Source organism: Festucalex cinctus, chromosome 14 (assembly GCF_051991245.1).
Source record: "Festucalex cinctus isolate MCC-2025b chromosome 14, RoL_Fcin_1.0, whole genome shotgun sequence".
Lineage (NCBI taxonomy): Eukaryota > Metazoa > Chordata > Actinopteri > Syngnathiformes > Syngnathidae > Festucalex > Festucalex cinctus.
This window is the reverse complement of record NC_135424.1, coordinates 20,861,754-20,879,652: the sequence shown is the minus strand read 5'-3', so window position 1 is coordinate 20,879,652 and position 17,899 is coordinate 20,861,754. Positions and strand designations below refer to the sequence as shown.

General features: G+C 39.9%; 1 protein-coding gene across 1 annotated transcript in view; it reads right to left on the bottom strand.

Annotated features, from left to right (window-relative positions):
• lrmda (leucine rich melanocyte differentiation associated) overlaps positions 1 to 17,899 on the bottom strand; it is a 267,111-nt gene that overhangs the window by 91,984 nt on the left and 157,228 nt on the right. Inside the window, exons 3-5 of the mRNA XM_077495602.1 lie at positions 17,344 to 17,470; positions 15,005 to 15,144; positions 11,525 to 11,651 (exon numbers count right to left, since the gene is read on the bottom strand). Of these exons, the coding sequence (XP_077351728.1) occupies positions 11,525 to 11,651; positions 15,005 to 15,144; positions 17,344 to 17,470 (394 nt within the window). The remainder of the gene's footprint in view (positions 1 to 11,524; positions 11,652 to 15,004; positions 15,145 to 17,343; positions 17,471 to 17,899) is intronic.

Genomic DNA, 17,899 nt, shown 5'->3' with positions numbered 1-17,899 from the left:
GTCACCACGTTTTGCATTATACACGCAGCAATGTCAGGTCGGGGATGCGGCCTCCTGTGAGCTATCTGCGACTGCATCTCAGAGGCAGGCTAAATTACCTGGCTCTCCATAATATGCTCTAGTTAACTAATTTCCTGACAGCGCGGCCTCATATGAGAAGTCTCAGATAGACTTGCTGTCAAAACATGACAAAGTGTTTTTGTTTTGGTTTGTGTCCCCATGCTTGGCAGCCACTCATTCAAGCGCTCACATCCAATATCCTCACCGAGTGCGGCAAGATCATCTCTAATTCCAGACGAAGACATACATACGACTGGAAATGAACAAAGGAGAAATACAACCTTATCACGCAGTGTGACATTTCATCCACAAGTTCCCATGCAAGGGAACATATAGCCGGAAGGGGTATTGTTGTTCAATGTAACACGGTTCTAAAGTCGACGTAAACTACCATTATGTTGCTGGCCTATGTACATTGACGTGCCACACATCCAGTATATGGTGTCCTGTCATTTACTTGTTATACATGTGTAAATCTTTCACACTGTCAGAAAAGTGGTTTGTGGAACAAAAGCCTCACCTCGGCAACAAGGTCACTGGGGTAACATAATCCCGTGACACACAAAGCCAAGTTTTACCTGCCAGTGATCGCAGAGAAAGATGACAATAGCGCGGTGTTGACGTGATGACCGCCTTCACCACGCAGGAAGCACAATGCAGACCAGCAGTGTCCTAACACCACCCCCTGCTTTTGCCACTCTTTTCCCTTTGAAAGTCCACAAAGCTTTTCTTTCTCTTTTTGTACTTGCCCCCATTCAGCCGGACACCATGGCCTATCATCGACTCGAAAATGACAGTAGGTGGAAACGCTAGCTTTCATTACACAAAGTATAAATAGTGTAATCTATCAGCCATGTCAATCAGGATGATTGATTACAGTGTGTCAGGGAGGAGAGTGACACATTAGAAAAGTTTGGTTAACAATGCCCGTAGCCGGAGCGGGGCGGCTGCCACCCAGCCCAGTGATTAATGTGTTGTCAGCCTGTAATCCCACACCCACGCCTAATGAGGCAAGAATTTATCATTTCAGCGGAGTGGCAGATGTCAGGGAGAAAGGAATCCAAGTAGCTGGAAACAATATCCCTTTTCTCACTTTTGAGCCAGTATTTGACATGTGTGACAAGCTCCAAAAACCACAAAGACGGCCTGTGGAAGCGCAAACTTTAGCGGAGGGACTTTGTTATGGACGGCGGTAGAAGTTGCTGACAGAAGACTCCAACATCATTAACAACTAGCAGACAAAAACTGGTGGAAAGGATTCCATTTAAACTGCTCCAGTATAACAAGGTAGTGGAAAATCTCTGCTATTAGGTATTTAAGTGATGAAAAGAAGTTGGGTGCAACACAATTGAGTTAATTGCAACATGTCTCTAAGGCGTAGTTGTTGGGATAGGGTGACCTGACATCCTGTTTTAGTCAGGTCAGTCCCGTTTTTGACTTTGGATCCTGTGTCCTTGCGTATTTCACCCATCTGTGTTGTTTGTTTTGTTTTATCCTGATATTACGAAGGTCCTGCCCCAACGTCCCGTTTCATGTACACCAATCACACAGTTGTCATAACGATTCATATAATAACCTCAAGGAAATTTAAATGTTAAATGTGTTCTAATTACTTTCATATTTCACCTTTGCATTGTCATTCATATCTAATCGGTAGCATGCAATAGTCATTGACTCACTGACCTGAATATATGACTGGATAGCTGATAGGCCAAGACTTTTGAAGTCGCGAGGCCGCTATATTGCTCCTCCCAAGAAACGTTTCTCGGCATACGATCCTATACATTTACAGTATCGAAACTGGAGAATATTTGAGACAGTACATAATAGAAACAGCATGATTTATGGTGTTTTAAATTTATTAAACATAGTAGTCGGTTCGTGAGGTGGGAGGAGCAAGATAGCCGCCCTGTGACGTCAATGGCTTGTGCGGGCGTGTATGGGCTATCGGCTCCATTCCATTCTATTCCTGCTTCCACATCTAAGAATCATGGGAAATGTACTATCAACTGTGGTCGCGACTCACCGGCAGACGACGCAAGCTGAGCTTTCCAGTGGTACGTTTCCAACGTTCCAATGCATGGAGGGCACGTGGTAATGGACACAGCCAGCATTCAATAGTTGTCGATACAGAGCAAAAAAGCTTGGATAATGGTTTAGTGATGTTTAACTGTCAACCAAGATAGCATTTAGCATTAGCGATTAACCCCACTATTGTGATGCTATCAGATGACATTCTAACCACATTCATGCTAAATGGAAGTATTTGGTATGTCAACAGTGTGATCTATTTAAGCCATCATTATGCCATGGAACCTGTTTCAATCTTTTCAGCAGTTGCTCTGGATTGAGGTTTGATCACTTTCTCACATATTGGACAGCAAACATTGAACTACTTATACCTGACCAAATGAACCACACCAACGGGGATAGCAAACTACAGTTTCATCAAGTATGCTACAGTGAAAGTAAGCAAGTTTATTAACTACTAAATAGTACAGTTGCATCTGCATTCTATAAACAACAAGAAGAGCTTTACTTGAATTATCTGTGATAAGAATCTAAAGTAAAGCTGCTTCATGACAGTCAAGTTCAAAGTAGAGCGAGCGCTGAGCTGATTAACGTCAACATCATCTGAGAAGATGGCAACTGATGGAAAGTTTGGTTTAATGCTTAAGAAAGTGGCAACAGAGAGACACAAACATTAAAGCCAGCTGTCTCTCATTAGACTAGCAGCATCTTCCTGTCACTAAGGAGACCATCGGGGTGGATTAGCTCTGATCGGCCTGATAGGCTAACACGTTGGGACGCTGTGGAATTTAATAGCTCAAAGCATCAAATGAATAGAGGCGTAATTGAAGAGATGTCAAATTGCAGACACAAGCCCAAAGATTGTTCTACAGTGGAACAGAACCATTAGAAACATTACAGGAAAGTGCAATTTTTGGGTTGGGGAAAATCCCCAAACATTGAGAGCAATTTACCACACACTAATTTTACTTAAGAGCCCAGATTTGACCCATTTAATATTTTTCCCCTTTATTTCTCAGGGAATACTGCATGCATCTCATTGATACAATCCAGGCTCATTCAAACAACAACACCAATTTGATTTAATAATATTAAGATATATATAGGTGTGTAAAACACAAAACAATTTAAATCAGAAAATTTTGATTTAAAAGATGTGAGTACATTAATCGAAACGAATCATTCTACTTAAAAATTTAATTGACACAACATATCGAATTGTCTTTTATTCGAGATATATCTTTGAAGGAAATGCCACATTGAGTGGCCCACTGACAAGTTGTAAAATAACAAGAAACTCATACACTCTTGAACGGAACCATACCATATTGAATCTAAACGTACCGGTAATCCCACTGAATCAATCTGAATCAAATTGTTCCAATTTGAAATGATCCATATTTGAAGCATATCGTTCCCTATCAAATCATGTTTTATTGGAGAGATGCACACACCTATTAATTAACATTTTTCAATTTCAACAGTTTTCCTTCACTTTTCTTTGCCATAATCCGAATTATGGAAATATGCTTACAGCAGAAAAAAAAAAAAAAAGCAAAGACAATGCCCTTAACCAATACTTTTTCATAAATGTAAAACTACCATTACTGCTACTCTCCGAGTTTAACTTCTATCACAGCCTGTTTAGGCAGCAAGCAAGGGTACCTTCATTTGTTGCTTTCAGCTAGTAAGATGTATTTTGTCTCAAGAATATATTTAATAAACAACATTCAACTGATTAAACTACATGCTCAACAAAAATGATCATCAATCTTATTTATTTATTTTTTTAATTGTAACGGTGCCTGAACAAATGTTGCTGTTTTTACTTGTGTGGACATTCCCAGTCAACTGTTTTCTTGCACTTTTCTTTGACGTCAGCAGAATTTCTCCCTGCGGAGAGAAAATGAAGCAAAAGGCTTTGCCAATCCCAACTTTAAAAAGATATAGCACTTAACTAACCTTACATTTTTCAAATTATAAAAATAAATCATGTCATCCGACGAATTTGGGATGGCTATTAAAATTTTGAATTTTGCTGGGGTATGTTTCATAATTGCCGGACAACCTTGGCCCGTTTTCAGACAAGCTTTGGAGTGGACCACAACGCACAAGAAACATCACAACAGCAGATACTTCACCACAGAGGCGTTTCCTCTTGAAAGTGGATGTCAGCAGAAGGGGAGGAAAATCACTTAATGCAATGCAGCCACTTCAACGTCTCCTCAAAGTCCTTCGGAAGGCTTGTTTGTTTTTCTGCTCTGCGCCGAGCCAAAAACGAATAGTTCATCTATCATTTTTCGCTGGCGGGAGTTGCTCGTGACATGCGGGGTCGTGCTCCCCCGCGTCTGCAGCCTTTGAAGAGGAGCCATAAATCAATCCTGCCGCTATTACTTAAAATTAATTGTGCTTTAAAAAGTTTTACGGAGTGTTTATTATACGTGTGCGTGGATGATTTATGTGGACGGTGTGAGTCACTCCCTCTAATTGCTGTTGTTTTCCCTGCTTGTGACCCCTCCGTGACCTCTTGACGTGATGGTCCAAACATTGGCTTTATGGGAGAAGTTATGAAACAATTGCAAACACATTCACACACACACACACACACACACACACAGCCGCACAATCCTTCACCGAAAATAACCTGAGAGAATGAACACTGCAACGATTAGTTGGGTTTATCAAGCTCAACCATCCTACAAACTAAATACATCCAAGCGATTGCTTGAGAGCGTTTTCATTCATGGAGGTCATTGTATTCTCAGGGCGTTGAATCGATCGCAAGCGGACTGTTCTGCTTGTCTTAGAAGACGTTGCGCCTCTCATCCGAGCAAGCTTCAGCAGTTCATGCCGAAAGACAAGCTTGGACAGCTCAAGTCCAAGTGAGCGCTGAGTCCAAGCAATTATATGCAGATGTGCTGCTATGAAAGGCGATGCCATTAACAGATAACATTATGAAAGTATGTAAGCTGGGGAAAGAGTGTAGAAGACCACAGCTAACATTCTTACTTCATAAGAGGTGGATTTGGGGGGGAAAAATCAATAATTTGAAAAAATATTACTTATTTATTAACTATTATGTTTTTATACATTTTTAGTAATAAATGGAAGTTAGCTTTTGCTACAGTACAATATTTTCTAAAAAATATGGACATGCTTTGTCAGCCAGGGCAAACATACTCCAGCCATTGCATTTGTATGTGTTGTTAGCATATCCAATTCCACAAAATAACAAATACAAAAAATAACGACCTGCTAACTTTTTCATCTTGGTCAACTTCAATCCATGACTTTAATTTTACAAGAAACGTAATTATTTGATCAAATTTGATCATAAAAAAATGAAATTAAACTATTGTATATATTCAAAATAAAAAAAAACTACGGATGTTCAATACCACATTTTTTTTCAAATGATACAGTACCATTACTCAATTCTTGAGTAGTCACCGATACCGATACCAAATACTGATGCCAGGAGTCCAAAAAAAAATCACATATAGTTTTAAATAATGACCTATATATTACAATATAGCATTTTTCCTTAAAATAGCATGAAGTTATTGGAAATTTTCTATTCTTTCTAGTTTCTAGTTCCTGATCATAAATCAGCCAAACTGGTATCGGCCGCCGTCATGTGTACCAATACCTTTAAAAAAAAGGCTGCTATCGGCACCGATACCAATACCTGGTATTGGTAGCTCACCCCTCACTTAAAGACAAAAAAAAGAGAAGCTTTTGCCAGACGTACACATTTTATTTCTATATTTTTATTTTCGTAATGAAAATTTGTTACAATTGTTGACTTATTGTTTTTAATCTCTGACAACACCTATTTATACAGCAATGATATTGACATCAAAATTAAGGGCTAATATATATATTTTTCATAACTTTTTACAAGAAAGATTTTTCCCCTTGTTTTGTGTGCTGTGCTTTCTATCAGGAAAATGAATGGTATAACCGTGCTAGCTTTGCTCGCTGCTTCCAATTGGTAAAAAAAATATTTTGCCTCAATTGCATCAAGATCTTGAGATGATACAACTTATCTATTGCTAGCAATATTTTAATGGTCATATCAAACTACTTATCAGTTCCTTAGCCAACTGTTTACTTAAATGATTTTACTTCGAAGATTTTCTCTTACTGTTTGTGTTGAGTTTTGATTTCTACTGCAGCTCATTTGCACTGCAAACAAATGGGCTTACGTTGCCCTTTGATTGTTCTTTCCAAGAAGTGAGATGATTTTTTTTCCCCTTCATTTCCTGAAGACCATTCAACTTAACATTATTGATAGAAACATTTGGAACATAGCTGAAAGTACAGTTCTGTTCTTTCTCAGTCTACCGTGCATACCCTGGTTGAGAATATCATCAAACAAGGATGGTAACAAATCAGGCGTTTTTAAAGACTCACCCTGGTGCACAGCTAAAGCCAGAGAGCAAATAAACGGGCCTCTAGGGTGATCCATTGGGCTACACTGTATTTCCTGAGAACATATTCTCTCCCTGAGGACACATTTGTTGCGTAAAATGATTTAGTAAAGGCACCAAAGGCACATTCACAAAGCGCTATATTACTCGCCGTTTGTTATGTTTGAGAACTTTGGAGAAGTCATAACTCTCGAGTAGCAGGGCTGGACGTGGCAGTTGTAGGTTTTACGGCGAAGCCACACAGCTAAGCCGGAGCAAAATGCCTTTTCGTTCCCCCCCCCCCCCCCCCCCACTGCATTGCAAAATAACCCACAATCATGTATCCCATAATGCACAATTATGAGTCTACAACTGAGCAGTCAGTTGTAAATTTGGACAGACTTCCTTTCGTTCAAACTTAATATGAGCGGCTGTCTGCTGTAAAACAAGTTAGTGTCTACAGTAGAGAGGGGGAAAAAAAAGAAATGAAACAATCTACTTTGAGGACTTTCCTGGCTCTGTCAATGTCGATTCCCGTGAAGAAGCGTTACCCTGTGAGCGCCATGCCTCGTGGGACCCGGGCGCTGGCTCAAACCACCCGCAAAGTCTGTTTTACATTATACGCAGAAGGAGGATGTCAGGAGGAAAAATGTGTGTTCATGCTAGGAAATCAAGTCAGGGAAAATTTAAGTGACGTCCGAGGAGAGTTTTAAACGCGCTGATGTCGACCTCGAGTTGTCTATGACCTTATTTTACTCACAGCGAATCTTTAAGCCAGGAGTCAACGTTCTAGTTTAGTATGCTGTGCGCTATTTTTTCAACTGGTGGGTTATTTAGTGGGTTCTGAAAGCAGAATGCGCAGTCCGTGTTTGAACAGACACGGCTGGTAGCAAGAGAGCGCGCCCCGGGCGAAGTGAGGTTAGAGGAACCGGGCCAAAAAGCACCACACGTATTTTCCAAACGCACAGTCCAAAGGGCTCTATGTGGTTTATCGCCATGACCTCTAAGCCCTCATCGGGAATTATCACATTATGGCATTCCAACACGCCCAATTTCCCAAAATACAGCTCAAGGCTTTTCCAGCCTGAGTCAGCTTAACGTTGTGGTTTTTCGAGAACATTTCAATTGTCGTCTATGGGTCTTTTTCTTTTCTTTACATCGAGTATCATACTTTTTTCTTTTTTAAACCTCTGTTTATTGCTTGTCTGTCATTTTCGCTCAGAAGTGCAATAAAACATACCCTGACGTGATTTAAAGCCCATTTTAAGGAATTATATCCCAAAATGATGATGGAAACATCAATTTTCTTGTCAAAGGTCTTGTCAAATGTTTCTAGGCGAGTTTGAGTTGGTAATAGAAAGATGGTCATTTACTGTGAGAAAAATGACAATGGCTAGCATTAGTTCATGAGGGACAAAAGAAAATTAAAATTTGAAGAATTATCATAACAACCATAGCTTTTTATGTAGTATGAGGTACCGCTCAAAATTCCACATGCACTAGTGTTACATGGAAAAGAAAGAGTTCAAACTCTGGCCGTAATCTACATCATATGATTCATCGGATCGCTCAAAAGTTCTGTGACGACTGATTGCAAACCAGTGAAAAAGGCTCTTTCACCGTGTCTTGAATCAGCTGGGTTGTGTGTACGTTGCTATATTTTATACAGTACTACCCGACATAAGGTACACTTGAAAATGGAATAAATACAAAAAATATAAATCGCTGGCGTGGTGAGTGATGATTTTGGAGGTACACGGTTTTGGCCCGATGCCACCAATATATAATTGTAGATTGCAGTGATTTAGAACATGATTATCGCATTATGGTGAGAGATGCCTGTAATATTTTAGATAATAGCAAATTATGAGTAAAATTTTTGAGTATCATCAACATTAATTAACTGACTGACTGACTAACTGACAAACAACCAACCACCAATAAGTTACCTAACGAACCAACCACCTATTTCAATCCAACCAAATAAACTATTTAACGAAACAACCAACCCACAAACAAACCAATGTAACCCCAACCAACAAAGTACTAAATAAGCCATTAACCAACCAAAAAACATCAACCACTTCAAATAACTAACCAACTGACTAGCAGTCAACCAACACACCAAAATAACTAATCAACCAACCAAATACCCAAGCAATCAAGCAACCAACTAATCAACCATCAAACAACACATACTGTAACCTACTTTCCTTGTGCTCTAACAGTTCGGATTATATATACATATATATATATATATATATATATATATATATATATATATATATATATATATATATATATATACACCCTGGACTGGTAGCCAGCCAATCGCAGATATATATATATATATATATATATATATATATATATATATATATATATATATATATATATATATATATATATATATATATATATATATATATATATATATATTAGGGCTGGGAATCTTTGACTATCTCACGATTCGATTATGATTTTTGGGTCTACGATTTGATTCAGAATCGATTTTCGATTCTCGATTCAAACGATTTTCGATTCAATATTATTTGATTGACAAAGGATTTCTGCTTCAATTTACAGATATGTACAACATTGTCATGATCTACTCCAGTCTGCTTGGCAGGACAAAACGACAAATAGAGACATTAAAGTGTCTTTTTTTTTTTTGTTTCTTAATTTTGTATTGTAAGTGCCTTTTTCCACAAAAACAGTATGTGGGCTAGAACTGCTTTTTCCCCTTCTTCTTCATTTATAATTGAAATAAAATCGATTTTTGATCGATTCGATTCGATTAATAAATGAGAATCTCGATTCTTTTATGAATCGATTTTATTGGCATGCCCCTAATATATATATATATATATATATATATATATATATATATATATATATATATATATATATATATATATATATATATCCATCCATCCATCCATTTTCTTGACCGCTTATTCCTCACAAGGGTCGCGGGGGGTGCTGGCGCCTATCTCAGCTGGCTCTGGGCAGTAGGCAGGGGACACCCTGGACTGGTAGCCAGCCAATCGCAGAGATATATATATATATATATATATATATATATATATATATATATATATATATCCATCCATCCATCCATCCATTTTCTTGACCGCTTATTCCTCACAAGGGTCGCGGGGGGTGCTGGCGCCTATCTCAGCTGGCTCTGGGCAGTAGACACCCTGGACTGGTAGCCAGCCAATCGCAGATATATATATATATATATATATATATATATATATATACACACACACAATACCGTATACATCATTTTGTCCCGCACTGTAAATATCCCTTCATGAAAGTTGTGCAAAGCATGTGGAGTCACAAGCAGACAAGTTGAGGCAATTAGAAGCCCCTCAGACCAGGATGAGAGGGTGCATGTTTACAAGTAAACAACCAAGTGCCATCACTTCCTGCCTTGCATGGACAAACCTTTTAAGTCACATCAGTATTGCTGGTGGATTTCGCTCTCTCAACACTTGCACCGCTTAACGCAATCCAGACAGCTAATTATGATCCTCTGTAACGAGGCAAATGTACGACCATGAGAAGCATCGCGTTTCAAGAGGCGCAAAAGCAAACAAGTATCTAATTATGCCATCGTCGGAGGCCGCTCCCCCGCTCGTCGTTGTTAATTGGTCGCCGGCACTATTGGCGAGCTCACAAATCATGCCGATGATGTGGACAATGAGAGCTGGGAGGTACTCATGGCTCATCGAGTCTGCGGAAAGTTGACACATCGCATCTCATCTAGCTCAAGACAAATGGTACGGAAAGGCTGCGCCCACGTCCCTCGGCCCAGACGGGGAGCGTGTCCGCACACTTACTGTAGACTCCGCTAATGAGGAACAGTGAGCGCACCATTTCAAAAATAGAGAAATATATTCGACGCAGGAAGGAAAAAGTGGGAGTGCAGTGGGAAGTCGATGCGTCTTCATCAAAGCTGTAACCTTTTACTTTGCATAAGGAATAAATAATCATATACAGCTTGTTCAAAGACGCCAAGACACAAAGACACACACGTCATGTCAGCTAGAATCAGTAATTATCTTTGCTTTCGTCTCCCAGACACACATTTCTCCCGCGCTGACAAGCTATGTAAATAAAATCTCATAATGTGACTCCAGCCTGCCAAAATCACTGTAGAGGTCCCTGGTTTCTCTTTATATAAAGTGGATGAACACTGTTTTCATTCCACTTTCTTCCATCTAGCAAACACGCCACACAGAGGTTAAATTATTTCTGTGTTTCATGAGATATCAAGAGGGAAGCGTAGCGACGCCAAAAGACGACGCCGTCCCCGCTGACTGCCTGAAAGGAAAATATTTCCCTTTCTCTGTGCACTTTTAAACCCCCGTACTTCTGATTCGCCTACTGCCGTTCCATTTTTTTACCTCCCGGGCTCACCGGCAGAGCCCCTGAGACCTCAAGACGACAAAGCGCAACTAAATATTTCATGACCTCACAATTACATGCGATCAAATCAAGGCGAGGCATGATCATTCGCACTGCATTATCAAAGAGGCAGAAGAGGGCAAGTCAGAGTGAAAGCGGGGGTTTGAAGTCAGTTTTATCCCCGGCTCTAATTAGTCTGTGTGGCCCAAAACAAGAGTGGGGGTGGGGTGGCGGGGGGACGGGATAATTAAGCGATGGTGAGCGGCGTGTACGTGAGCTGTCACTCCAATCGCCAGCCATGTCACGCTCGCCGACACAAGCACGACCGGACAGCCGCCCGTCGTCTTTGATCTGGGCTCATGCATACGGAATCAGGTCAGCCCGTGGTCACACTCAGCTACCCACACACGCACATTGCACACACAGATACACACTCTCTAAGTGAGGGCACGGTAAGAGGACCTCTCTAATCGGACACCGGCAGTCAAGTGTTTAGGGAAGGAGAAAGAAGATGGGGAAGAAAACAATGGCGAAAAGGAGAAATGTTATGTAAAATGGAGGAAAAGACAAAAACAAGCAAACATGAAATAGTCAAAACTTACGGCCTCCGACTTGGGTTTGACCACCTTCATGAAGGCTCCTCTCGCTTGGGCCTCTGTCAGTTCTTTTCTGGTCACTTTCCTGGTGTCCAGAAACTTCAACTGCGGCAGCTTGTGCAAAACGAAATACCTGTGGGGGAGGGAAGCCCAACCAATTACCCCTAAACTGTGTTGCCTCAAATATATATATATATATATATATATATATATATATATATATATATATATATATATATATATATATATATATATATATATATATATATATATTTTTTTTTTTTTTAAAGCAGTGTCCGTGAGGATTATCAAACATTTTTGCAATCGATTATTCTATCAATTATCAAAAAAAATATTTTCCCAAATTACTGTTTTTTTTTTTTGTTCTGTTTTTTTAAATATTGTTTAGGGATAAAAAGTAATTAAACATAAATTAAGCAATACCACACGAACAGTACTGATATACTCACCAACCTTTTTGAAACAGATTCAGTTACTGGTTTGTTTTTTTCCAAAGTAAATTTAACATATTCTAAATATAGTACACAAACTCTAAACATTGTGTATATTTTAATTATATTTTAAGGAATATAGTATTTACGCCAACCATGAAATGTTTAAATGTTATTTTGTTTTTATGATGTTAATTTACAAATTTTATCTTACTTATTTCAGTGCTTTACTCTGGTATTCTTGTGAGAACATTGTGGAAAATAGTGCAACACTATCGAAAACAACATAAATGCAACTTTTGCCATAATAATAAAAGGGAAAAAATGGTAAGGACATTTTGTAAGTAGCCTAATAATATACTTATTTTTTCATATTTGTATTTTATTTTACTTACTTCAGTGCATGACTTTTCAATGCCTACTAAGGAAAATAGTACAAGCAGTGATACAAAACTGAAACCAAGTTCTATTTAAAAAAAAAAAAAAAGAAAGAAACAACACAAACATCCACAAAAGACGTGTTTACTCAAATATAACGATGATGTCGAATTAACGCTAATGATGTTTCCTTGAAGGTAATAACCTTCAAAGGTGATGAGAAGAAGTCGGACGTATAAATAGCATGAAAGGAGACGCTTGCCCGTCTGCCAGAGCTGTCATTCTGGCAGCATCACAGCATCTCTCCCAGCTTTCAGACACACTCCATCTTTCATTGGGGCGGGGGATGAGGGAGTGGGGGAGAAACGTCAAAAGATAATGGTGGGAATACATAGATGACAACACATCCTTTCACAGGCTGGCAGAGAGAGAGAAGGAAGTGGCGTGTCAGGACCAAAAAAGGACACGTGTGCAGCAACTAAGTGGAAGGTGGGGAAGGACACAGGGCATGGACGATGATGGCGATTGGGATGTGGAGAGATGGCAAAGTTCATGTCAACGTTTCAATCATAAGGAGGCAAAGCAGTGATTTGAAGGGTTCTCTGGACTGTAGCCTGACTGGTTGGCCTTTGTAAGTTCCTTTCTAATTTGAGCCTACCTGACCTTGAAAAGGCAGAAAAGTTCGGAGGCAACACAACTCTTGTAGTTTTCTTTAGCTTTATATCACATTGTAACTTACAATGGCTTGACAGATGAGCTGGTTGTGCATGTTACTGCAGTACCACAAATGGTCACTTGGGATGTGCGTGGTCAGCTATAAACAAAAACGGTCAGTTACAAACGGGAGACGGTTTAACCACCCTGTTGACCACTGCAGCTGCAGCAGGGATGAATTGTACATTTCTATGTCATCGCACTAATTGGTGGACGGAGGCAACACACCAGGATCCTTCACTTGAGAGACCGCCAGCTCCCGAGGCACGGGCCTGGCTATTTATTGCCCTAGGCCCAGTGCTGTCATGACCTGCACACAGCCTAACCTTGTCAGACATGGAATCTGCATCACGCTCAAATTGATGTTTTACTATGTGACACATTATGAATATTACATTACACGAGCGTAGACGCTGTCACTCAGACGCGAGCGGCTTTCCTCACCAACTAAGATAAGCATGCCGGGCGGAAAAGTGAGCCGGGTAGGGAAAGTGAAAGGGAGACAAAAAAGGGAGGTGAAATATTATTCAAGAAAGGCATGGGTGCTAAATGATTAATAGGCAACACAGAGTCAGAAACAAGCACTTAGGGCTAAAACAGACAAAAGAGAGTATGCTTTTCGCCTTTTATCACATTTCACGTAAAGGACCCTGACAAATGGTGGTCATATTGCATGGCTCGGGGCCCGGCTTGATGTTTAATGCATCGACTGCCGCGCTAAGGCAAGCTAGTAAACACTCATTTGTGGTGGGGAGTAGTCACACATGAAATCCATTTTGCAAACTGGAGTGTAGAGAGGGGCCGCGTGACAAAGCTTTTAGAACGATGTGGTCGGATCCACAGTTTGGTTGTGAAATGTTTGGAGGGAACAGGACATCATCAAATACGTGACTTACAAAAAGCTACACAACATGGGTGCGACCAAGTTCTTCTGAGGTTATTTGGGGTTATTCGTGATACATTGACAAGTTCAAACTCTTTGTTACAATGTTTAGAGATACTCATAGTCCTTTATATAATATTATATAATGAACTAGTGTTTCATCAATTCCTAATCTACCTAATCACAAATATAAATGGATGGTACAGACATTGGCATCCATGCTAGCATAACACGTTGTCCTACCTCGCAACAAATGTTTGTTACGTTTCAAATGGATGTAAAAACATAGGAGTAGACGTGATTGTACACGCTTGCAAATGATGTGTCATTATGTTTCTGTATTTATATGTCATCATATGTGCTGAATAATGATCATTTTCGAGGGCGGAAAAATGTGTACCAGTACCACGCGTAAATCTGAAGCAGAGCAAAGCCAGCTTACGTGCTTCTTCTAGTGCAACTACAGAAGTGTTTGGGCAGGTCCACCACTATTATGGCCAAGGGAGGATACACTCATTTTCAGAACATTATTTTGAAGTGTGTCATTAAGTGACGGAACATAATCTAAAGAAGTAAATGAATGTACAGTACATACTAAAGGCAAATACATTTCATGTCATTATACTTATTAGGGTCATTATATGTCTTGATATAATGTACCAACATTACACCTGTGTTTAAGCATCCACACATTTCCTGATGAAAGGGTTTAACAGTCACACCTTTTATTTACATTTCAGGTTCATTTTTATTTGTCATTTATTCCCAAAGATTACTCACCAGTCAATAATTTTCATTGTTATGCTATATTTTTGTCTTTTGAAAAGTCCTAATTTCTCAACCAAGGGGATATTCGGGAAACTTCAGAAACTGCAACATTTTTATTTATTGTTTTTTTGTTTTTCTAAATAAGAACATTTACATTCAATTCACCTGCAGTTTTACAGAAAGTGGATTATTTAGATTTGAGGGCAAATGAAGACATACAGTATTGCTGCTATAAATTTTATGTAAAGGTAAAATGTTATATAAATGTTATGTAAAGGTATTAGAACTGACCTGTATCTCTGGTAATCATCCTCATCTTTATCCAGGCTGACCAGCTGGTTGGGGCAGGCCTCATTGCCCAGCAAGCTGAGGTACTCCAGCGATGGGGTCACATCAGCCAAGTGCTCCAGCAGGGCCTCAATATCAGTCAGGTGTCAAAGGGCGGATGTCAAGGACCTGGCGCTGTTAATTACATTAGCATTTACTACCCACAGCGCTGTTCTTGGCCCTGTCGGCCCACCAACACATCACTGTCATGCGTACGGTGGTGCTCAAAGGAACTAGTCACCAGCTTTGTGCGACACAGGGCCAATTTAAGGTGCAGGCTTTGGCGTATAGCAGTGACAAAATTTGGCTGCTTTTCTCTTCATCTCTTTCATTTCCTAGGTGGCCGGCTGCAGAATAGTGACAACATGATGGATGCCCTGTGGTTCAAACAGTCCGTGCTTCCCAGAGCTGCGCCGTGGAAAACTTTTTGCCAATCGTGGAAAAAAACAAACAGCCCCTAAAGCAGGCACATTCATCACTAATACATTCACTTGGAAAATTGAGCCCCGAAAGTGTCAAAATACAACGCCGCTAATGCTGCGCTCGAGCTATAAAATGGCAGCGCGCCACGACAGGATGTACATAATTGGCCTATTAGCATGTGCCCGCCACTTCACTACCCGAGTCGGCGCACGGTCCCAGACGCCCCACATTTTAATGTTGACTCTGGAAGTGAGTGCATGTGCGTTAATATATGTGAGAGGGTGAGCCTCCGGTGGGGTCTGAGGAAGACGAGTGAAAAGAGGACGCGGTGCCGAACTGGTGAGTAAAACTGAGAAGGGCTGTTAAAATGTCTTTGACTTGATCATTAACAGCCCGTATTGTGCCGACGCCTCGACTTCTCCTTTACCATGGAAACTCGGGGTACATTTACACCACAATCTAGTAAAAACAGGATTATCTTTGTTGGTTCTTTATTAAAATAAAACGCTACAGTGCTGCTCTGTCTACAAATTAAAAAATATTTATATATCTATATTTAAATCACAATACTGACGAAAATAATCACGATTATCATTATGAAGATATAAAAAAAATGTAAATAATAAATTACATGCCTCAAGTTTGATTTTGAATACACAAAAAACATAAAAGCAGCCCAGTGCACTCTTTGCACATTAGATTAATTAAATAGCGACAACCAAAATGGGTTTTTATGCATGCAAGACCCCACAGAATGGATTCAAAATGACTAAGAACACAGTAATGCATTTAAACTAGCAGCACTGGTGTACAATTTTGGCTGCCGTGTGACGCGATGCCCCCCCACCCATCGCATTCCCCGCATACAGTAGAGTACAGTATAATTATCTTGAATTACTCCGTTGTTGCTGCCCCATGTTCGAGTTGTGTACATGTGGAAAATTGTAAATGGATGACTTGAAAATACAGCGCGTCACAAATGTATTAGACCAACACCCAATGTGAGGGTTCATGCCACAGTTGCCTTAAATGAAAAACATAAATTAGCTTTTATGATTCTGCATTGGTTAAGACACTAATAGAAGCTCTATGGAAAAGGACATTTGAATTCTAAATATTAGTTGTAGGTTTGAATTTACAGATGCGCTGAAAATGAAAGAAAAAATAGTAAACAAAAAATATTTGTGAATATGTCAAACTATGTACTTGCATTAGAGAAAACACAAGTTTTAGTGGTTGAATGCTATCCTTGATTCATTTTAAAGTCAGTCGGCTAATTTATTTATTTGTATATATATAGAGCTGAATTCCTTTTGAAATTCCTAATTCCTGTTCAAAACACTCACTGAAATGGAAAGAGTCTCCATTAAATCACTTCATAATGCAAATGGTTATTGAGACACGCAACTGTCGGTGGTGATCTAATGTGTTCAAAACTCCACATTGCAATTGAGACACCCCCAAAAAAATTACATCTAAAGGCACATAATGGGAATCTAAAGTAACACTGTATGTACATTTAAAGTGTGCTGCCGAAGACTGAAGCACAAATCATTATTTCAAAGTTTCCACATTAAAAAAAAATAAGCATGTAATATTTTAAACACAAAAAATAATCTCATTACTTTAGTTAGTGCAACACTATTCTTTGTGATAGTACTGTTTGTTGTTGACTTGAAATCTGACTCCACTAGAGGTCCCTGTGGCTCAGAAACAGCCCCTCAGTGGAGCTCCTCCACACTCAAGCACCCTGCAAAGCCATTAAAAGCGTTTCCTCAAAACAACAAAGCCAAGAGCTGATGATGACGACGTCTGCATTTTTTTTTTTTTTTTTTTTTAACAGCGGCATTAAGAAGCAGCACATTTCCTTGAAAGGATATTTTGTTCTTATTGAGCGTCAAGGTGTGCAGGTTAGGTAACCTGGGCAACCGGAGGTCATTCCCAAGCAGATTGTTGTCGACGACCAGCTCTTCCAGCTCAGTGAATGTTTTGAGTCCTGCCAGGGACCTGCAACGATAAGGCCAGAGGAAAAGACGGGTTATGGTCGGAGATAAATATTTCACATGCTGAAAGAGTTTATGTCCGGGCCTGTCAGTGCAGAGGGGGGTGAATGACAAGAATTAGTGGCGCTGAGCTCCCCCTGGCATGGTGAGGCATCCTTCAGAGGCTGGCAGGATGAGGGATGGGGGTCACTTGTGAGTAGCCAGGATTCAAAACAAAAGGCTTCAGAAATGCGGCGGGCAGGATGAATTTGTCAATGTCTTGTGCCTTGAGGCGCCCAGTTTCGCCTGACCCCAACCCTCCATTCCCAAGACAAATCACTCTGTCACAGTTCACCTTCACTCCCCAGACACAAATTTAACTTGTCATCCATCATTTTCACACAGGAAGCGGAACACGCTCGCCATCGCGCATGGAATGGAAGGAAGGCAAACT